Here is a 23,229-nt window from a genome sequence, read left to right as displayed (position 1 = left end):
AAATTTCAATGAGGTGCCCCGGGTTTGATCCCAACGATACCTGGTTGATTTGAATTCCGCATCCGTCTCACACTAACCCCACTACTGACTTAAAAATATTTTCAGTGGTAGACGGATCACGAGTTAGAGTCCCCTTTTCATTAGGGCTAACCGAGGAAAGTTTTCCTGGCTTTCCTTTACATGTAACGCAAATGTGGGTTAGTTGCATCAAAATGTCCTCCACGAAAACAAATTTCTTCCAATACTTGATCCAGAAGTTCCCTTGTCTTCTGGATTGGGTTCAAAATTTCAATGAGGTGCCCCGGGTTTGATCCCAACGATACCTGGTTGATTTGAATTCCGCATTCGTCTCACACTAACCCCACTACTGACTTAAAAATATTTTCAGTGGTAGACGGATCACGAGTTCGAGTCCCCTTTTCATTAGGGCTAACCGAGGAAAGTTTTCCTGGCTTTCCTTTACATGTAACGCAAATGTGGGTTAGTTGCATCAAAATGTCCTCCACGAAAACAAATTTCTTCCAATACTTGATCCAGAAGTTCCCTTGTCTTCTGGATGGGGTTCAAAATTTCAATGAGGTGCCCCGGGTTTGATCCCAACGATACCTGGTTGATTTGAATTCCGCATCCGTCTCACACTAACCCCACTACTGACTTAAAAATATTTTCAGTGGTAGACGGATCACGAGTTAGAGTCCCCTTTTCATTAGGGCTAACCGAGGAAAGTTTTCCTGGCTTTCCTTTACATGTAACGCAAATGTGGGTTAGTTGCATCAAAATGTCCTCCACGAAAACAAATTTCTTCCAATACTTGATCCAGAAGTTCCCTTGTCTTCTGGATTGGGTTCAAAATTTCAATGAGGTGCCCCGGGTTTGATCCCAACGATACCTGGCTGATTTGAATTCCGCATTCGTCTCACACTAACCCCACTACTGACTTAAAAATATTTTCAGTGGTAGACGGATCACGAGTTCGAGTCCCCTTTTCATTAGGGCTAACCGAGGAAAGTTTTCCTGGCTTTCCTTTACATGTAACGCAAATGTGGGTTAGTTGCATCAAAATGTCCTCCACGAAAACAAATTTCTTCCAATACTTGATCCAGAAGTTCCCTTGTCTTCTGGATGGGGTTCAAAATTTCAATGAGGTGCCCCGGGTTTGATCCCAACGATACCTGGTTGATTTGAATTCCGCATCCGTCTCACACTAACCCCACTACTGACTTAAAAATATTTTCAGTGGTAGACGGATCACGAGTTCGAGTCCCCTTTTCATTAGGGCTAACCGAGGAAAGTTTTCCTGGCTTTCCTTTACATGTAACGCAAATGTGGGTTAGTTGCATCAAAATGTCCTCCACGAAAACAAATTTCTTCCAATACTTGATCCAGAAGTTCCCTTGTCTTCTGGATTGGGTTCAAAATTTCAACGAGGTGCCCCGGGATCGATCACAACGTTACCTGGTTGATTTGAATTCCGCATCCGTCTCACACTAACCCCACTACTGACTTAAAAATATTTTCAGTGGTAGACGGATCACGAGTTAGAGTCCCCTTTTCATTAGGGCTAACCGAGGAAAGTTTTCCTGACTTTCCTTTACATGTAACGCAAATGTGGGTTAGTTGCATCGAAATGTCCTCCACGAAAACAAATTTCTTCCAATACTTGATCCAGAAGTTCCCTTGTCTTCTGGATGGGGTTCAAAATTTCAATGAGGTGCCCCGGGTTTGATCCCAACGATACCTGGTTGATTTGAATTCCGCATCCGTCTCACACTAACCCCACTACTGACTTAAAAATATTTTCAGTGGTAGACGGATCACGAGTTCGAGTCCCCTTTTCATTAGGGCTAACCGAGGAAAGTTTTCCTGGCTTTCCTTTACATGTAACGCTAATGTGAGTTAGTTGCATCAAAATGTCCTCCACGAAAACAAATTTCTTCCAATACTTGATCCAGAAGTTCCCTTGTCTTCTGGATTGGGTTCAAAATTACAAGGCCACGGAGTTGAACATTAGTAGTCGTAAACCCTAAATTGAGTCGGCTGTTCAACGACAGTTATAAAATAAATAAAGAAATGAAGTATACTTAGTGTTTAATACGCGGTGGATAAGGGTATAGAGCATTCACCTACCAGTGAGGTGACCCAGGTTCGAATACCAGTGGTGGCTGCTTGATATAAATTCTGCTCTCGGCTTGCACCAACCACAGTGCTGAGGTAAAAAATATTCCCACTAATAGATGGTTCGCGAGTTGGAATCCTCTTGCCGTCGGGTTTACCATGGGAGGTTTTCGTAGTTTTTTTCGCCATGTGAAGAAATTGAGGATAGGTAGAGTTCCATTAAAAATGCACCAACGAAGGCTAGTTTATCCCAATGCTTGATCCTTGTGTTCCCTTGTCTTTTGGGTTGGGACCAAAATTACGAAATATTACATATTATGTACATAATCATAATATGCTTAGTGTTTAAAAAAGTAATTCCTCTCTTAGTTGTTAAATTTGGGTTGAATATTGATTTTTTTCTTCTATTTTTTTAAACATATTTCTTTGATCTGTGTCCAGAACAAAAAGTTCACTGACTGCAGGCACATTTGAAGCTCAACACCGTAATTTCATATTAAATTAAATTGACAGTTCATTTTCAAGAAAAGCCATTTCTGTCCTGCATATCATTTAAAATACGCAGAACATTTTTCTTCAAACATTTATTAAAATCTTAAAGACTTATAAGTGCTTGTATTTTGTAATTGTTTATTTTTTTTATTAGTGATATTAATTTAAATGATTATGAATTGTGATTAGGAATTTAATTTATTAATGTTTACGAAAAATTTTTATTAATGATTATGAATTATGATGAATTTAAAGTAAATAGGAAAAAAACTCTACTTTAAAGTGGTTATAATCTGGAGAAACTTCACACAAAAACCCAAATGCAGTAAATAACACTTTCAGAAAAAACTAAAATATGCATGAAAGTTTCGAATTTTCAGCGTTTTCTCTAAAAGATTTGTTACGACAGTACTGTTTAAAATCAATGCAAAGAATAGATTTAAAAATATATATATATATGTAAAATGTGTCCGAATTTAGAGTTCTACAAGTTAAGTAAAAAGTAATCGCTTTTTTATCTGATTTCGCCAATTTAAGCATGCAAACATAGCCAACTGGCTGAGATTTGGCTTCGTCATACTTAATCTGGTAACCCTTCAAATTGTTTTAAACATTCGCAATTTTATTTCACTCTGTTTGATAAAACTTTAACTTGAGCTTGCTTTCTGCTATATATTACCCTTGCACTAAACATTTAAGAAATCTTTGATTTCGACTGTTTGATCGATATATTCTTACTGTAAGTACATTTTATCTTAAAGTGCAAATTATTGTATTTTTTTAATGGAATTCTAAAAATTACTTTAACTCTTATTTCTTAAAAATTTTTTTAATGTTGCCTGTTGAAATATTTTTCGAAAAATGCCTTTCATGATTAATATCAATTATATATATGTATGTAAGCCATTTTTTACCTAGCTCTAATTTCAACGAGAGCTTAGTACTGGTAGAACGAGTTTTTCTTTTTTAAGAGTTTTCTTTTGAAGTTTTTCTTTTTTAAGTACAATCAAAAAGTGCTTGCTAGAGTTTGAATTTTAACTCTAAGGTTGACTGCTATCTCTAAGAGATTGTATTGTCTGACATAATAAAAAATTAAGAGGGAGAATATGGCTCTATAGTGTCATTTAGTATCTAAAAGGTGTTATTGCCATATAGAAATAATGAAAAGAAATATATGGCTCTTCAGTGTCGTTCAGTACAGAAATGTTGCATAAATTTAATTCTCATTTTAATTAGTTAGATTAAAGTGTAAAATCAACGTCATTTTATTTTAGTATTCTGTAATTTATGAAACAAATTAAAATATAGTTTTAATAGTTATAAGATTTTTAATTTAGGTCTATACAAAATAAACTTAATTTTAACACGGCAATAAATAAACAAATAAATAAAATCCAAATATAATAAATTCTGCTATTCTGCTGTAGCATGTTTAAAAATATTTATTGTGAAAAATAAAATATGTAATATTATGAATTTTTTTTTTTGTATTCATATGATGGAAACTAATGAAATTAGCTGAATTACAGTTTTGAATTTTGTACGTTCTGAATAGTTATCAGAGAAATATAAACTATTATTGGTGAATTTATTTTATTTTTGAATGGAAAAACCGGAATTTTTCATGTGTCATGAATCTTCAAGTGTCATGAAATTTTATTGTTTGTTTTATTGTTTGAATCTATGTTAATTTTTTCTACTCTTTAAACAATTCTAAGCTAAATAAAAGAAAAACAAAATAGCAAAGAAATCGTATCTTCCACCAATATATTTTAATACTTAATTTTCTCTCCTAATGAAAAAGCTAAAGAAAGCTCAAATCTGAAATTCAGTAAGCAAACAATTTTAATAGTTTTAGACAGGATGATTCTAAAGCAGGGGTGTCAAACTCAAAAGCCAACTTGGGCCAAATAAACGATGCTTAACTTCAGGTGGGCCGCAAAAAAATTCAATGTTCATAGAAACAAATATTTTTATTTTGAATTGTAATAAACATATATGAAGTTAAATTATTGTTTGCGTCCTGATACTTGACATCTCTTCTCTGCTATTATCTTTTCTATTTCGGGAGAAATTTTATTGGCCGAATCTACTTTTAAAATTGACCCAACGTGAGCTTTATTAATACGGTTTCGGACAGGAGATTTATTTCCATTCATAACAGAAAATAATTGCTCTCACTGATAAGTACTTCCAAACTTGGAAATAATGCCATGCGCGAATTTTCGAGTATTTTCAAACCTTGCTGGTAAATATCCATGAAATTTAGGCACACCCACTTCAATGAATTTTGCCTTCAAATTTGAGTCTCACTGAATCTCAATCACTATCATTTGCATATAACTGGGTACTGAGTCTATATTTATTGAGAAAATCGAAGAAAACAAACAAAATTTGTCTTCCAAAGAATTAAAATCTTTAAACCTTGTTTCAAATTCTGTTCTAAGATTTGAAATTTTTTTCTGCGTATTTTTGATACGATGCAGTATCATCTAAACTAGATTTGCTCTTGTTGCACTTTGGGAAGTGCGTTAAATCTTCATTTTTCAGTTGCTTTTCCCAAAGATATAGTTTACATTTGAATGCTTTTTTAATTATGTCAAACATGTTTGTAATGATCTGACCCTTGCCTTGTAACAATAAATTTAAATCGGATAAGTGTTTGGTTATATCAACCATATTTGATCGGAGAACAAGCTTGTATCTTTATTTATAGTTTGTAAAAACTTACATATTTTTTCTTTCAAATCCCAGAATTGATTGAGAACCTTGGAGCTAGATAACCAACTTACCTCGCTATAATAGGATAAACCTGATTATGTACTATCTAATTGATAGTGTGAAACGGACTCCATTTCAGCCAATTCGAATTTTGCATTTTCGAGCGGACAATTTAAAATGATCCGTATAGTTTATAAATAAAGTATATTATAATTTTATATGCTGGTTTCGTTTCTAATTCACACTTCAATTTTATTTTTACTTTGTTTGGGATATATTGACTGGGCCTCAAATATGTTCATCTCGGGCCGCATGCGGCCCGCGTGCAGCGAGTTTGACAACTCTGTTCTAAAGTAATAATGGGTTAGTTGTAATTTAATAAAGAAAAACTGGAACATTAAGTCATATCATACTTGTTTTTTTGGTAAGAAGTTCATATTTTTACTAAGAACATCGAAATATTTCGTGTTATTCAATCCTATCTTAACAAAATTAATTCAAGTGATGAACACGTTTCATAATATTTTTGAAAGTTTTTCAAAATAAAAAATGCTGGTAGCAAAATATGTGTTAGTTTGATTTCAGAAAAGTTCCAATTTTAAGGAATGAATATTTTATTTAATAAGCAATCTTGAATAGCCGACCCAATTATTAGTTTACGACTGTCAATGATAAACTCCGTAGCCATGTAATTTCATAACCAATCCAGAAGACAAGGAAGCTCTTGTATCAAGCATCGGGACTTGGCGATAGAACTAACCCGCATTTGCGTTTCACGAAACGAAATACCACGGAAACCTCTATCTGTTAGCCCGAAGACAATGAAATTCGAACGAATGATCTATTTTTTGACAGCGCTGCGGTAGATTAAAATCAAGAACAGATATCTCACCGAAATTCTTTTATATTTATTATCCAATTCTGAATACCACTTACATTAAAATTTTTTAATGAATATACTTGTTTTTCTTCGGCTTTTGTACATTTTACAACATAGGGATAAAATAAAGGACTTGAAGCTGTTTTGCTTTGATACTCAAAAAGAATTGTGAAAAAAAAATCTTGTAAACTGTTCGCACTTTCAAATTAATATTCAAGTGTATATGTTTCGAATTTTGTACACAGAAACCAAATATATATTTAGAATTTTGTTCAGAGAAACCAAATATATATTTGGAATTTTGTACAGAGATGTGTTGGATGAATTATTTATTCTAAATTTTAATTTCCAATAAGCATGCTAAGTCAGGTTGAAGCAACGTATGCAATAAGTGAGCTCGTTATGTGCAGCAATCGAAGCGAACTACGCAAGCAGTTCTATGAGCTGGCTAGCATTAGCGAGCAGGGCACATAGCATCCTAATATAGCAGTGGTGCCAATCTATTACAACTTAACCGTAGCTGTTACCATTTCATAGTAAAGCTTGCGATTTTACGATTGAATAATAAAAATTACACTTTTTAAGAAATTTCGTATTAATTTGCGTAAAATTAATTTTTTCTTCCTCTTAACTACTAAGAGTTTAAAATTTTGGTGTTCGCAATTAATTCTATGATAATTTATTTTCTACTCCTTAATCAACTCTAGCAGAACAAATAAATAAAAAGCAAATGATTTGATAGAAAAAAGAGTTTTTTAAGGAAGGAAATCTCATCCTTTTTTCTCCCAACAAACTATTAAGAAACTAAAATCTTCTCACCGCATGGAAAAGGAAAAGAACGTAAACTCATATATGAAATGCAGTGGGCAGAAATTTTTAGTGGTTTTAATGCGAAATGGCAAAATAATATGGACTAGTTTGAATTTAACCAAAATCTTGACCATTGATTCCATGAAATCAAATTTTTTCATGTTATACCAAAGTCGAAATTTTTGATGGTTTTCTATTGATGGACTAACATAATTTTGATGGTAACCATCAATAATTTCATCATGAAGCATTTTATTTTTGATGGTGACCAACATAAGTAACCATCACCCCAATTTAAGAATTCGGACTGATTTATGATGGTCCAAAGCAACTTGTTTTGATAGTTCGTTCATGGTGAACTATCAAAAATTTCCATCATAGTTTGTAAGAAATCAAATGTTGGAACGATCATGAACAACCATCAAAACAATATAGGAATGATTTATGTGATACTAATTGTTTCTGCTGAACCAACCAGAAGTCTCATTAAACCATCAGGGAAATGTATTATCTTTTATGGAAATTTTTTTTTTTTTTTTATATATGTAATTAGAAGCCCATGTGTTAATATTCTATACCTATATAGAATTAAATAGTACATACACCTTAAAATTTCGCTAATTTTATCGCTAAATGTATATATTTCTGCCTTATTGTATTACTGATAGATAATTTGGGAAATTGGAACCTCCGTGAGTTTATTTGCGTGTAAATGAAAATAGCTATGAATATTTATTAAGCATAATAATCTAAGTTATAAAATTACATACAGATACTTTGTCCCCTCTTTGAAAGCAAATATTGAAATGGTGTATAAAAAATAATAGGTTTACTTTTAATTTATTATACTACAATATTGTGTTATTTTATTGTTTGTATTTTATTGTATTATTTCAGTTAATTTAAGTTATTGCACGTTTAAATCACTTTTTATGTGACGCAAAACGACGAGCAATTTTTACTTCAGAGATTACAATGTTTTTGTGAGCAGTTTGCTTTTTCGAGCTTTTGTTAATTTGAAAATTTTTCTTTCTCGGGGAAAACTTCAAAAAAAAAAAGTTTTCCTAAAAATGTTTGCAAAATATTTTGGATTTTAGTTATTGTACTTGTTTGAACAAATGCATTTAACATGAAAACAATGGAGTATTTAAAGATCTAACAAAAAAATGTAACTGTAAAAAAAATGTAATAATAGCTTTTAAAAAGTTTCGAAACTTTTAAATTTTTTTACTAGTTTTTCATACATAATTCCATATTTGTTCTCTAAGAGGAAGGGATGACAAAGTTGCGACAAAGTGCTTGAAAACTCATTTTTTAAAAAAGATTTATTCAAAAAAGGAGAACCATCTTTCATTATTTCCTTCCAAGTACAAAATTAGCTGAATTTTAAATTTTGACAAGTTATGATAAAATAACTGGATTCTGGCGTTTCTTTCCTATTTCAGTATCGAAAATCTGGTAATTTCTGCAGAATTGAATTTTTTCCTATTTTTACATTTTTAGGAAAAATTAAAAATTAATCATTGAAAAAGTTCAGTTTTTTCGTATTTATAACAACATGGTCTTACATTGTTACTTGATCGTAGAGACACGGTTCCCAGTAGAACACCGAAGTCAAGCATCACTAGGGTGACCACTTTGATCACAACCTGCACAGGGACAGCAGCGGTATCTGTTCTACCGAAAAATGCTCAACTTCCTGCGTATTCGGGGCTACTAAAGCAGGAGAGCCGTCTGCAGAGTTTTAAAATTGCGATGGCATGTCTTCGGATCAACCTCAGGGATGTTTCCCAGACCGTCGCCAATAGCCCATTGTGCAGCTCTAGTGCGACGTAAATAAAGTGCCTACCTACGACAACGCGATTTTTCAACGCCCACTATGAGTTGAAGAAAATTAAAGTTTGCAAGTCGAATTTTTCTCCCTAGGATTTCCCCTATACGAATGATCTCAATTTTGATTTCTCATTGCACTGACGAAACGTTAACGCATGTGTGGATTTCGTTTCCACTCGTTATGAAATAATTATTCGCTTTTTTAAAATTTTAATTCAGTTCTATTTATTTTCCTTACTATTTGTTATCTTCATTAATATCGGAAGTTTAACTTTCCACACGTAATTTTATCGTTAGGAGAAATTTATTTCTTCGGTTTTATTCTCTTTGAATTCTTATGTCGCAATTCGAATATTTTTGAAATTTGTGAAGTTGAATTGCCATCGCGATTAACAATTCTCATGGTTTAGGACTTTACATGTTTTCCGAATCTTAAATCATATCACCCGATTTACTCACTGCGAATCGCAATTTAATTTCAATACGAAAGTGTGTGTGTGAGTGTGTATATATATATATATATAAATACCCTCTGCCTTAAATTTCGCTTGATTTCCAAAGAAGGCTTGCTGTCCTGACAAGTGGCATTAGAAACAAAAACAATTAATTAAAAAAATATCAAATTTTCTATATCATTTTTCTGCTTCTATTCTTTTTATTCAATGATTGAAATTTTGTTCAAATCTGTGTCAAAAATATAAATTTTATTAATACGGTTTGATATTAATTAAGATAAAATCAACTAATTGTTAACCAGATATTATTTGTTTTCATCATTTCATATTGTATAAAATTTATTGCGTCATATATTAAGTGAATGATCTTAATTAATTTTTTAATTTACTTATGTAGTTTTGACATTTTTAGATTTAAGAATGAAGCGAAGTTTTGATGTAGCCGCCGGGGGCTCAAGTGCTCCATCCGGATCAGCGTCTGCTTCAGGCCCTTCTGGTTCTGGACAGGAGGGTCAGAGTAAGAAAAGGTATGTTACATTAGAAACCTTGTTCTTAGTTTTGAGGGTTCATATAGTCGATTGGGTACTTATAACTACAATATACCAAGGTACTTATACTACAATTATTAATAAATTACGTAGTCAACATTTTTAAGCATCTTAAAATTTTTCAACATCTTATCTATCGTCTTTATCTTAAAATAAATTTGTTAACTACCTGTCTACGATTGTTTTGCAGAGTTATTTTGCCAACTATATAATTAAATTGCAACATTTCTCAATCTTATTCTTTAAGCTACCACGTGCAATATTTTGCCCTTACTGTGCAAATCAATTAATTTAGTACTTTAATTTAGTAAAATTAAAGTAAAATTCCCTTAAACTTTAAAGTAAAATTTCCTTAAACTATTATCAAGTTTTTATTGTAAGAAAAGCTTATTGTCAGCTAGCTGAGAATTAAATCTTGTTAAGAAATTAAAAATATTCTGTTAATCAAAATTGTTTGATTCAGAATAGCTGGCTATTTTTTCTGAAAAATGATGACAAAAAATGAAGATCGGCGTTTTTATTGTTTCGTATTTATTTGAGTGATAAAAAGTAAATGCGTATGGGTGCACAGCAAAAAATATAACATTTTGCTTTGTTTTTTAAATGAACAAAAAATTGCGGTAAATATTATAAAATTTTATCTTGACGTCTATTTGATTCTCGCCCTCTAACTTTTGGAAAGTTGCCCTTTTAAAAAGGATAATATTGAAAAAAGTTTAAAAAGTTGTTAATATTATTTATCAACTTTAGCACAATTAAAAAAAATAGCATCTCAAGAAAATGCTCGATATGCCTTATTTCGTCATCGATTCGAAAACCATGCTATTTTCAAAATCATCATCTCTGAAATTGTTCTTTTTCTTACATTAGGATTTTTCTACTTAAATAACTTATAATAATAGTTTTAACACATGTTTTGAAGAAAATATGAACACAAATCGTGATCTAATATTTCGTAATAAGGAAACAAGAATGTTAATGATTCATTGATAATTGTTTCATTGAACCAGAGTAGTTAATTTTTTTCAAGATAATGTCGATATGATGTAATCGACCTTGCAACTATTTAACTTTTATTCCTTGGATCAAGTGTCATTTCATGCATGTCATTCGACTTAGAAATTTCAAATATAAAAACTACAAGATTGCTAGATCGACTAAATCGACTAAAAAATGCATTTTTCTTTTTTTGCAGATTCTTAAAATATAGTTCTTTTCTTAAAAAATGGCGTTTACATTTTTATTCTATCCAAATTAGAAGTATTTTTAAAAAATTTTTAAAAATAGTAAACAAGGTTTCAAACCGAAACTGCCACGCCCACCCAAACCGAAACTAAACCTTGGATTCTTCTCATTTCCTTGAAAATAAGTATTGATCGATTGATTGCTTCTTTTTACGAAGTTCAAAATTTTGTTGTTTTCTGAAATTTGCTTCTTCTAACTGCAATTTTTTCAGATTATTTTCGCATTAATTTGAACTTTTTGCATTCATATTTATATTATTTATTAACTATTTAGTTATAAATATGCCGCGAAGCGGTCAACGAGTGTTTAAAAAAAGGAAAGCGTTTGGTATTCATTGCAAAACAGCGTGTTCATCTACAAGCATTGAGTTGAATGAATCGGCGTCAAAAATCAAACTGGATAAACATGCAAATGATTATGATTCATTTCTGAAAAATAATAATGCAAATGAAATAATTAATTTAAATTTATTATCTAATTGTTTGAATGATTCTGTGTTATCTCAACTTGCAAAAACAAGAGCATAAAACTTAAGTTTTCCAGGCAAGTTCAAGGACTTGCATCTGAGCATGTCTTTGAATTTTTTAAAATTCTAATAAAAACTTCAAATTGAAAAGTATCTGGTTAAAATGTTAGAAATATTGCATGAAATAATTATAAAAAAATATAAAAAGTAAATAGGTTTTTGTAAAGATGTATCAAAGTAAAGTTATATCTTACTTACATTATTTGAACCGTAACGACTGCCTGTAATGTGTTCATTTAAGACCGGATAATTGAATTTTTTAAAAAAACTAGAAAAGATAGTTTTCAAATACCAGATATATATTATTCAAAACACAGTCTTGTTGATTATTTTTAAAATCTAATATAAATTGATGTCAGGAGTTAAATATTAATACTTTTTTTACTAAATGTTGTTTTTCTCAAAACCATGAATTTTAGCATAAATTGTACCTTTTCTCAAAAACTACTCATCCTAATGTGATTAAATTTTACACACTGTTTCTCCGTGTATATATAAGCATTTTAACCAAGGGAATTTTGACTATATACATTGACTTATATTTTGTGGCTGCATGTGTAGTAAAATTTTCAAACTTTTTATGAAAATCCTGTATGAATGTGGATTTTATTTTTTTTTAAAATAATGAAAGCTCCAAATTGCAAAAGCTCTGTTAAAGTGTGTAGAAGAATGCATATAATGAATAGAAAAAAAAATTATTTAAAAATGTTCAATAGTTTTTTAAAAAAGGTACATCAAAATTGGGTAATTTTAACATTATCGAGATAGGATTTCTTCTGCGTGCACCTACCCCCTTAACTAATAATTAAAAAAGGACAAAAGTTATCTCGTGAGATGAGAGTTGAAAAAGTATTGTAAAAAATTGAAAAAAAAATTGTTTAATTAGGGGCATTTTTGTGGCGTAACTACCACTATAAATATTAAAAACGCCGAATCACTATTATATAAGACATGTTAACTCGATTCTATCTAGAGGTACCTTTTGATAGATGATAATAATCCCCTTATTTTAAATCTAAATGTTCCTTTTTTGTCAGTTTTATAAATTATACTTTTTAATAAACTAATGAAATGAGTGTGTAAATAACAACCATTCTCTTTACTGCAAACCAAGTTTACTTACTACAGTGATTCTCAACCTTTTTTTTTTTGTGGCGGCACACTTTTAACGATTTCGCAATTTGACGGCACACAATGAAGAAAATTAGTTTAAGTTAATTACTTAACTATAATACACTGTGTTAAATAGTTTATGATAATAATTTTGAATGTGAAATAAAATGTGTACTACAAAAGCACGTTTATTAAGGGATTGTTTCTTTCGACTAATTTTTTATTAGTTAATAACAGTTATTTTTCTTGATAGTTATTGATTGTTAGCTTGTTTTTAATAGTTATTAACTGCTGGTTTTTCTTACAATAATTTTTATGATTTTGTGATTTCTTGTTAACTATTACTAATTATTAATTGTTATGTCATTTTTTGTTAGTTATTCTTGGACCAGAGTAGTTATCCTTGGACCAGAGTAGTATATATATATTAGTTAAAGGCTTTTTAAGAATTTTCTATTTTTCTTTTTGCAGGAAGGGGTTAGAAACGCCGGAAAAAGTAAGTTTATAATTTTCATTACTTGTTTTTAACAATAGTTGCTGACTTTTAAATAAAACGGTTGTTAAATTATTAAAATTAAAAGCCATACTAAATGAAATAATCATTTTAATATTATTTTATAAAAATAATTTTCCAAGAAATTATGCTACGAGTTTTATGGAATAAATTCTAAAATAAGTGCAAATCTGAAGGCGGTGATTTATTCTAATTTCCTAAGCAACAAAATTTCAATTAATTTTTTCAAAACATTGTCCAGACTAAAAATAAATGATAAAGATGAATAATAATATAAAAATAAGACATTTTGACCCCTAATTTTTAATAAATGTTGAAATAGTTTTTAACACCTGTTTCAATTTGTGAATGAAATATTAGACAGATTGTATTTTAATAAGTTTCACAATGGAACTCTCACGCAAACTAAATTAAAAAAAATAATGAAATCTATTTAATAAATAATGAAATCTAAAATAACGAATTCTATTTTTTCCTTAATGGGACGATTAGCTGTAACATGTTTGATTATTTTCTTCTTGTAACGAATGCATTGTTTCTAAATAAGTCAGCTGTTTTACAGATATCTCTAAACTTTTTTTTTTAATTGCCAGAATAAAATGAAAAACTTGTACAGTGTTGGGCACCTTCTATATTTGGGAAATAGAATAGTTTAGTCAAAAGTTTTAAGATAATAAAGGGTGTCCCAAAATTAACGCAATGTTTGAATTAAATAGAAAACACTGTTCTAGGCCTTTTGATTGATATGTTTGCATTGAAATCATAAAGTACATAGGATAGTGTTATTTATGGTAACACATCGGGCCTCCACGGCTTTGCTGGCCCATACGCACTCTTTTGTTGAAATTTTTCCTCTCCTTTTGTACAATTGTGGCTGATTTTTGTTGATGCAGTGTTTAATTTCCTCTTGTAATGAATGGGTGGGCTTATTAACCTTTGATTTTAAATAACCCCATAAGAAGTAATCTAATGGAGTTAAATAACACGATTTAAGGGCAAATTCTTATCATCGAAACGAGGGAGTAAGCTACCAGGAAATGTCTCATGCAGTAATTGAATTGTTTCACTGGCTGTATGGCACCGTCTTGAACCCTCCATTTTTACTAACTCTCAGCTGTCAAATTGTTCTTTTTTCAGAGTTGTTAACAGTTTACTGCATAAAAGAAACCGGCAAATTCAAATTTTGCGTTTATCTTGGGACACTCTTTAGTTTACTCCAAGAAATGGAGAAAACTCTAAAAAGAACTTCAGAAATAGTAATGAAACAGAAGCTTTTCTAACTCATGATCCATCTAAAACTGAGGATATTTTACACAAGCACTATGGTCGGTGCAATCCGGATGCGGAATTCGCATAGACCAGCCATCGCTGGGATTCGAACCCAGTTCACCTCTGTGAATGACGAACATACTATCCTCTGAGCCATCACGGCTCAAATTATATGTATATAATCTTGCCGTGAAGAATTTTCTGGGCTTTAGAATGGATAAATAAATTAAATATTTTAAAAGTTATTTATCTTTTTTTCGAAAATATCCAATTTGGTGACCACCTATTAGAGAATTATCAAAATCTCTGCCTTATTCTCAGTTTCTTTTTCAAATTTTAAAGAGCCCAAATAATGCAGCATTGGAGTGAGACTCTAAATATTAAAAAAAATAGACTACTAATGCTCTGCACAAAACTGTGATTTTTCTCCATATTAACGTTTTGAGCCATTGTGAATATAAGCGTAGTCAGCACTAACTGCAGATAGACTAAACTTGACCAAACAGTGATGATTAACAGTTTTAAACTCACGGCAGTTATAAAAATAGCATATTATTAGCAAAAAAGCATAATTTCACATTACGACAGAGCAAATCGAAAAACAGCCTTATCTATGGATAATGTAACAAATGCTAGTTGTACCAGTTTGTTTATTTTTCACTCTTTGATTTTTCTAACAATTTTTTTTTTGTTATTTAAAGGAAACACGTAATCATAATTCTGGGATTCTTTTTAGGTTCGGGAGTATCGAGCAGGTAGAGAACAGTCTCAGGCCATGCGCAACGTCCACGCATGGTATGCTCAAGAGGAACGGAGGAAAGCCCAGCTCTATCAAAAGCGCAAAGATGAGGAGGAACGAAAAAGGAGGAACGAAGAACGCCAGAGAATAATCGAGGAAGCTAGTCTAACAGCCACTAGACTAGCTCATGAGCAGACCATCTTGCTCACAAACCGATTTATAGACCGAATGTCTCAGGGAGCGTCATTCGAAGAAGCGCGAAATCAGCTGGGCAGAGAAATAGACGAGAGGGCTGAGGAACTCAGAAGATCTATACATGATTCCCTAAACATGTCTTTCCCTCCAGCACAGGCAGATATTGTCTCGTCTCCACATTCTTTTCCACCTGGATCTCCTATTCTCCAGCCTACACCACCAACACAGTCAAAAGTCCAGGATTTAGCACAGTCACCTGATCCAGTACCACTCCGTTCCGTTACACCACCACCACAGGCTCCACAGTCACCAGCTCCTGCACTTCCACAGTCACCAGCTCCCTCACTTCCACAGTCACCAACTCCCGCACTTCCACAGTCACCAACTCCCGCACTTCCACAGTCACCAACTCCCGCACTTCCACAGTCACCAACTCCAGCTCAGCCACAGTCACCAACTCCAGCTCAGCCACAGTCACCTGCTCCAGCTCAGCCACAATCACCTGCTCCAGCTCAGCCACAATCACCTGCTCCAGCTCAGCCACAATCACCTGCTCCAGCTCAGCCACAATCACCTGCTCCAGCTCAGCCACAATCACCTGCTCCAGCTCAGCCACAGCCATCTGCTCCAGCTCAGCCACAGCCATCTGCTCCAGCTCAGCCACAGCCATCTGCTCCAGCTCAGCCACAGCCATCTGCTCCAGCTCAGCCACAGCCATCTGCTCCAGCTGTACCACATAGAAGAAGACCAGGAAATCCTGGACGACGGAGTACAAGATTGGCCATGTTGACGGAAGCTAGCTCAGCTTTTCTAAAGGTGGGACCCTACACCGACCGTCTGAGGACCAGGCCTCTCATGCCAAGAAAGTACACTGCTTAAATTCCTCCTTCTCATTTTTCAAGTCTCCAGGATTCTTTAAAAATCACTTTTTATAATCTCTCCTCCTCATCTGAAGTTTTAAAGTGGTGGTGGTAAAAATAAGTTCAGTCTCCAGCATCTTTCATCCTGCATCTTTCATCCTGCATCTTTCATCCTGCATTCTTTCAGTGGAAGGAAAATCTTCTCAATGCACTGTGCATCGTTATCGCCAAGAAGTCAATCTAGAGGCATTGTAGGGTAATTATGTTGCCGACAACTGCTGATACCCACAGTATGTGTTTCAAGACATTGAAGAGCATATAAGGAATTCGAATGATCTGTTTCTTTCATGAATTTTTGTACAGTCTTAATCTGTGTTGCTATCTCTGCGTTACCAGTTCAGCGTCTAACAATCTAGTAAGTTATTATTTTGAATTCTATAAATTCATTTGTCTTATAAAATGTAAACGTTTACATGTGATCTTTGGCATTTAAAAAATTAATAACTAATTTAAAGCTCTTTCCTTTTCATATATATATATATATATATATGTATATGTATATGTATATGTATGTATATGTATATGTATATGTATGTATATATATATATATATATATATATATGTATATGTATATGTATGTATATATATATATATATATATATATATATATATATATATATATATATATATATATATATATATATATATATATATATATATATATATATATATATATATATATATATATATATATATATATATATATATATATATATATATATATATATATATATATATATATATATATATATATATATATATATATATATATATATATATATATATATATATATATATATATATATATATATATATATATATATATATATATATATATATATATATATATATATATATATATATATATATATATATATATATATATATATATATATATATATATATATATATATATATATATATATATATATAAAAACTTAGTTCTTATAGTGGTGATACTTTTTCTAACAAAAAGTGTTTATATAAAAATAGTAAAGATTAATTTAAAAGTCATGATACTACAGTGTATTCTATTTCTTAAGACATTAGTATTTTTAAATATATAGCGTTTTTCACTTTTAATTTAGGAAGACACGGAAAATATAGAATTTTCAGGGAAAATATAATTTAAGAACTTTCCGGAAGATTCTGAATTCTCTTGGGAGTATTAACAGTGTGTTACACAAAGGCGTTTCCACTTATTTAGCATTAAAACTGTATCGGACATATTTCTAATCAAGCATATCTCATAAAAACTCATCTAATACTTCTTTTCGTTATCAATGTAAATGTTGAAAAAATTATTTTAATAATTTTGCGCTTTCAATGTTCTATTAAACAAGCATATTGTTTCTTCAGATTAAATTGATATAACACTAAGATTTTTCAAAAGTTTATTCAGAGCTCTTAAAAGCTTATAATGAGCATTGTATATAGAAAGTTAGGTCTTATATTATGAATTTATATTTTGTATTTAAGAACTATTTAAGTTTTAAGTAATAGATACTTTTATCAAGAAATTTTATGAACTTAGATTTCAAGGAGCATTTCTGTAACTATGCATGAGTTTATAATGCATATATGTAAATTTTGAAATTATTATTAAAATTCAGTATATAATAATTTAAATAAATAATAAATATAATTTCAGTTTTTAAAGTCATTTTTAAATTTTACTCTTTTTAGTTAGTGGTTATTTGTTTTGTGCAATTTTTATTTCTATACTTTTTGTAATCCTTTTCTAGGGGAACTGAAGAAAAAACATTGTGTGGTTGTTAGTTATTTTGTGTCGAAGTGGAGTAAAACCCTGTTACAACAATTCCAAAAGATGATTGCAAATCTTTATATGGTAATTTAACTTTGCTTCTTTTTTCTCATGTTTTTCATAATTTTCGATGCCACATATCTGGAGAAAGGAATATATATTATCTGAAATATATATTCCTTTCTACAGAGTAGAAGATATATATTTTTATATAAAATATATAGATTTTTTATATATTCTTAGGTTAACATCCTGAATCGTTGAAGTTTTTTGTGCCGAAGTAGAGTAAAACCATGTTACAACAATTCCAAAACATGATTGCAAATCTTTATGAGGTAATTTAATTTTGTTTTTTTTTCTCTCATGCTTTTCATAATTTTCTATGCCACATATCTGGAGAAAGGAATATATATTATCTGAAATATATATTCCTTTCTACAGAGTAGAAGATATATATTTTTATATAAAATATATAGATTTTTTATATATTCTTAGGTTAACATCCTGAATCGTTGAAGTTTTTTGTGCCGAAGTAGAGTAAAACCATGTTACAACAATTCCAAAACATGATTGCAAATCTTTATGAGGTAATTTAATTTTGTTTTTTTTCTCTCATGCTTTTCATAATTTATTTTGCCACATATCTGGAGAAAGGAATATATATTATCTGAAATATATATTCCTTTCTACAGAGTAGAAGATATATATTTTTATATAAAATATATAGATTTTTTATATATTCTTAACATCCTGAATCGTTGAAGTTTTTTGTGCCGAAGTAGAGTAAAACCATGTTACAACAATTCCAAAACATGATTGCAAATCTTTATGAGGTAATTTAATTTTGTTTTTTTTTCTCTCATGCTTTTCATAATTTTCTATGCCACATATCTGGAGAAAGGAATATATATTATCTGAAATATATATTCCTTTCTACAGAGTAGAAGATATATATTTTTATATAAAATATATAGATTTTTTATATATTCTTAGGTTAACATCCTGAATCATTGAAGTTTTTTGTGCCGAAGTAGAGTAAAACCATGTTACAACAATTCCAAAACATGATTGCAAATCTTTATGAGGTAATTTAATTTTGTTTTTTTTTCTCTCATGCTTTTCATAATTTTCTATGCCACATATCTGGAGAAAGGAATATATATTATCTGAAATATATATTCCTTTCTACAAAGTAGAAGATATATATTTTTATATAAAATATATAGATTTTTTATATATTCTTAGGTTAACATCCTGAATCGTTGAAGTTTTTTGTGCCGAAGTAGAGTAAAACCATGTTACAACAATTCCAAAACATGATTGCAAATCTTTATGAGGTAATTTAATTTTGTTTTTTTTTCTCTCATGCTTTTCATAATTTTCTATGCCACATATCTGGAGAAAGGAATATATATTATCTGAAATATATATTCCTTTCTACAGAGTAGAAGATATATATTTTTATATAAAATATATAGATTTTTTTATATATTCTTAGGTTAACATCCTGAATCGTTGAAGTGTTTTGTGCCGAAGTAGAGTAAAACCATGTTACAACAATTCCAAAACATGATTGCAAATCTTTATGAGGTAATTTAATTTTGTTTTTTTTCTCTCATGCTTTTCATAATTTATTTTGCCACATATCTGGAGAAAGGAATATATATTATTATCTGAAATATATATTCCCTTCTCCAGAGCAGAAGATATAGATTTTTATATAAAATATATAGATTTTTTACATATTCTTTTATATGGACAAGGAGTTTGATCTGCTTTGGAGCCATGTTACGGGGGCTCCGAAAGAGTTCTAAATTTTTTATTCTCGAAAGTATCCATTTCCTCTTTTATTTAAAAAAAATATTGAGCAGCTGTGGCTGAGGTGATAAGAGTGCTCCGAAATTCAGTAACCGACGTCAACTAATATTTTAATTGTAGAGCTGGATCTTCTTACATCTTTATAAATTCTAATTCAAGATGCTTTTTGTGTCATAATTATATTGGAAATGGAAAACTCACCTTGAATTGAAAAACGTTGCACTTAGTTTTTCATATTTGCTCTCAGTAATTCAAAATACATTTTAAAACACAAACTAAACGACAATAATTTTTTTTAAATATAATAGCACAAAAAGGAAAAGGGAACTCGAGTACATTTATCGAGAGCCACTAATAATCTTTCAAAGAGCCGTATGTGGCTGGCGAGCAGCAGGTTGGCCACCCCTGCCATATTACATAAGATTTCACTTTAACTCTTAATTCATTTTCGACCAAAGTTGCGTGAACACAACATTTCAATCAATATTTTTTTATTAATATGGTTATTGACAAGTGAAATGTTTTGAAAATGTATGATTATTCCTTTTAAAATTTATCATGTGTTTTTACAATGGGTTAAAGTTGCAAGTCGGTAAAAAAAGTAAATAAGTGAAAAAATTTCATAAACACAAGCGTTCAGCTAAATGGCTTACTCATTAATTTGGCGAAAGATGACTACACGCAGCATTTTATTTCTTACATAAAATATAATTTTTCATACATAATATTTTTTTGTCATATTGAAATATAAGCATATTTCAATAAAAATTATACCACATTTTATCAAATTTCTATGCCAGGCCTGAAATGGGTTAAAATAATTTATTTGAATAATATTTCAATTGATTCCTTAGAAAGGAGAAACCAAATGTTTTACTGATATTTTTTTTCAGTATTCAGTATTTCATACAAAAATGCCTAATTAAATCCTTCCTGAATGTGTTTTCTTTGATATCGATTTGCCGCTTCTGGTGCATTACTTTTACACACTTTCAATTTAATTTGACACCTTGCATTATCTGGAATGTTTTTCTTTTTTATCTTATTTAACTCTGTGTTTCATTTTTTCATCTTGGCATTCAATTTTAATCTTAATAAAATATTCTTTTTTTAGAACAAAACTAAACTGGATGCAACCCAAATCAAGACTGTTTCCATAATCCAGTCTTACCATGATATCTTCATGTAGAATCTCACTTATTGAAGCTTTGATGTAGCAACGTCCTTCCAACATTGCTCTGTCGACAACGTTTGATGACCTCAGAACACAGATATGTCATTTTTATTAATTTACAATTAAGTGTTTCTGTGAAAACTTTTTAGTGTAACAAATACTCATGTGTTTTAATTTTTGTTAAAAAAAAAAATATTTGCCTCAAATGAATTTTCTGATTTTTGTCAGGGCTTCCCTTAGTTTTAGTAGCAAGACTGTGAGAAGTACTTTATGAACATGTAAACCAGATCACGTGACTCATAATGTCGACAGCAGTTTAACAGATGACCAAAAGAGTAGAGGGTAAAAAAATGCCCACCATTTATTGCGACCCTCAAAAGGAAAGAATTATATCGAAATTAAAAAAAAAAAAAAAAACAATATTCAAAACTGTAATCGAAACGATATTCAGGCGTATTCAAAACAGTTGAATGTGAGAAATACTAAAAAAAATCTTAGCCAATGATAAAGATTGTTGCAAAAATTAAATTATTTAGAATTTCATAGCTAAGGAAGAAATAATAAAGTTCTAAAGTTAAAAGATTCTATAAATTAAATATGTAAAATATTAGATAATGCAACAGGGCAAATATTTATAGTGAGTGTATTTTAGTGAGAAAGTAAGTGCATTATAGTGAGTATATTTTAGTGAATTGGTTTTCCCTCTGTTATACAATTTAAAAGAAAAATCTCATACTGTGAAGAATTATTATTCTCATTATGTATTAAAAATTCAGTTTTTTTTCCTACAAAAATGAAAGCTAGCCTTCTTCAAGTAGTAGAAAAGATGTAAATGTTTCAAATTAGCGTGTTCAAAGCAGAGGGGACAGTAAAATGAGAATCCAAAGAAAGGAACTAAAAAAAAAAGCCAAAATAAAAAAGCCAAAAAAAAAGAATAAAAAAAAGGAAAGGACACTTTCTTTCAATAAGTGATGCAGCACACAAATATGACTGTAGTAACAAAAAGAGATACCAAAATGTTTAGTTCAAAAATTAATTATTGTTTAAAAACTCATTTAACGTTGGCTGTTGTCGCTGTCAATTTTTTTTCTAGTGTTAGTGTTTCTAGTGTTAATTATACTATATTAAAATAAATTATGTTATGGAATTTTTCTTACGAAGTTTATGAGAGGGAATTAAAGGTCATGTATTCCTTAGTTGAAATCGAATCTTGTATATCAGTGACCAAAAAGTTTTTAATTGTTTTCTGTAGACTTAAAATGATTTAAATATAATTCAATAGACGTCAAAATTTTAAAAATGTTTAGTTGCCTACATAATTTGCAAAACACTTTAATTCAAAAATATCAAATTCCAATTTTCTATGACTCCAAATGAGTCTATCCTGACAAAAAACTTGGAAAGAAATTTAATTGAAAGCATATAATATTTAAAGCTGGCTTTAGGTGTTTCTTAGAAAGTATTTTCTTTTTTAAATTCTGTAAATATTTTTAGGCAAATTTTGGAATCGTTCGAAATATTGACAACCCTCTTCTATATGATGAAAACTTCAAGTTGTTTTCGATTTACAAAAAAAAGGGAAAAATATATGAAAATTTAATGTAAAGAAAAAAAACTTGAATAAAACATAAATAAAAGTATAGAAATTGACATACTGTTTTAGTTCTATAAACAAAAATCTTCCGCAACACCAGAGGATAATAGAAAAATAAAGCAACAAACATGTGCAAAGTTGCTCAACCAATAGGGACAGAGAAACAATTTTGAACAAGATAATAAAAGAAAAGAAAAGTGTGATTAGGTTTGGCTGTGACCCCAGAATGCAATAGATTATATTAAAATAGATTTCCAATCATTGGGAAATGGTGGGATATTAAGAAGGTCATTAGAAAGTTTATTTGAATTTTTTCAAAGATGCAATGATTCCCAGAAATCAAGTTCAGTAGAGGAAGAGTAGTGTTGAATGATTTTTTAGAAGAAGAAAACTAAAATATGCGATTTGAATTCCAACTACGAAGATTGGTTGAGAATTATAATTTTAGATATATATTTCGTGCTATTTAAATCTTAATTTACCAGTGCGTTTAGTTTGCAAAA

At 30.3% G+C, this 23,229-nt stretch overlaps 1 protein-coding gene and 1 long non-coding RNA gene across 2 annotated transcripts; both read left to right on the top strand.

The window, feature by feature from the left end:
* Positions 1–3,220: 3,220 nt before the first annotated feature.
* On the top strand, positions 3,221–18,727 carry LOC147803242 (uncharacterized). Its single transcript, XM_087150633.1, has 7 exons — positions 3,221–3,346; positions 9,719–9,833; positions 13,210–13,234; positions 15,258–16,730; positions 18,121–18,224; positions 18,384–18,475; positions 18,636–18,727. Exons 2-4 carry the CDS (start codon positions 9,727–9,729, stop codon positions 16,332–16,334), a joined length of 1,209 nt encoding a protein of 402 aa, XP_087006759.1. The 5' UTR covers positions 3,221–3,346; positions 9,719–9,726; the 3' UTR covers positions 16,335–16,730; positions 18,121–18,224; positions 18,384–18,475; positions 18,636–18,727.
* A 904-nt stretch (positions 18,728–19,631) lies between these two features.
* Positions 19,632–21,584, top strand: LOC147803241 (uncharacterized). The gene is made up of 2 exons (XR_015428937.1): positions 19,632–19,730; positions 21,073–21,584. It is a non-coding gene; the product is annotated as an uncharacterized LOC147803241 (long non-coding RNA).
* Positions 21,585–23,229: the final 1,645 nt, after the last annotated feature.

The sequence above is a fragment of the Parasteatoda tepidariorum genome, chromosome 9 (assembly GCF_982258835.1).
Source record: "Parasteatoda tepidariorum strain Cologne lab strain chromosome 9, Ptep-v5.0, whole genome shotgun sequence".
Taxonomy (NCBI): Eukaryota; Metazoa; Arthropoda; class Arachnida; order Araneae; family Theridiidae; genus Parasteatoda; species Parasteatoda tepidariorum.
This window is presented reverse-complemented; position numbering and strand designations above follow the sequence as displayed.

Bases quoted from the DNA above. Each gene is read 5' to 3' on its own strand.
- LOC147803242 (XM_087150633.1), top strand. From the start codon at position 9,727: ATGAAGCGAAGTTTTGATGTAGCCGCCGGGGGCTCAAGTGCTCCATCC. The intron at 9,834-13,209 runs GTATGTTACATT...TTCTTTTTGCAG, and splicing joins GAGGGTCAGAGTAAGAAAAG to GAAGGGGTTAGAAACGCCGG. The intron at 13,235-15,257 runs GTAAGTTTATAA...GATTCTTTTTAG, and splicing joins GGTTAGAAACGCCGGAAAAA to GTTCGGGAGTATCGAGCAGG.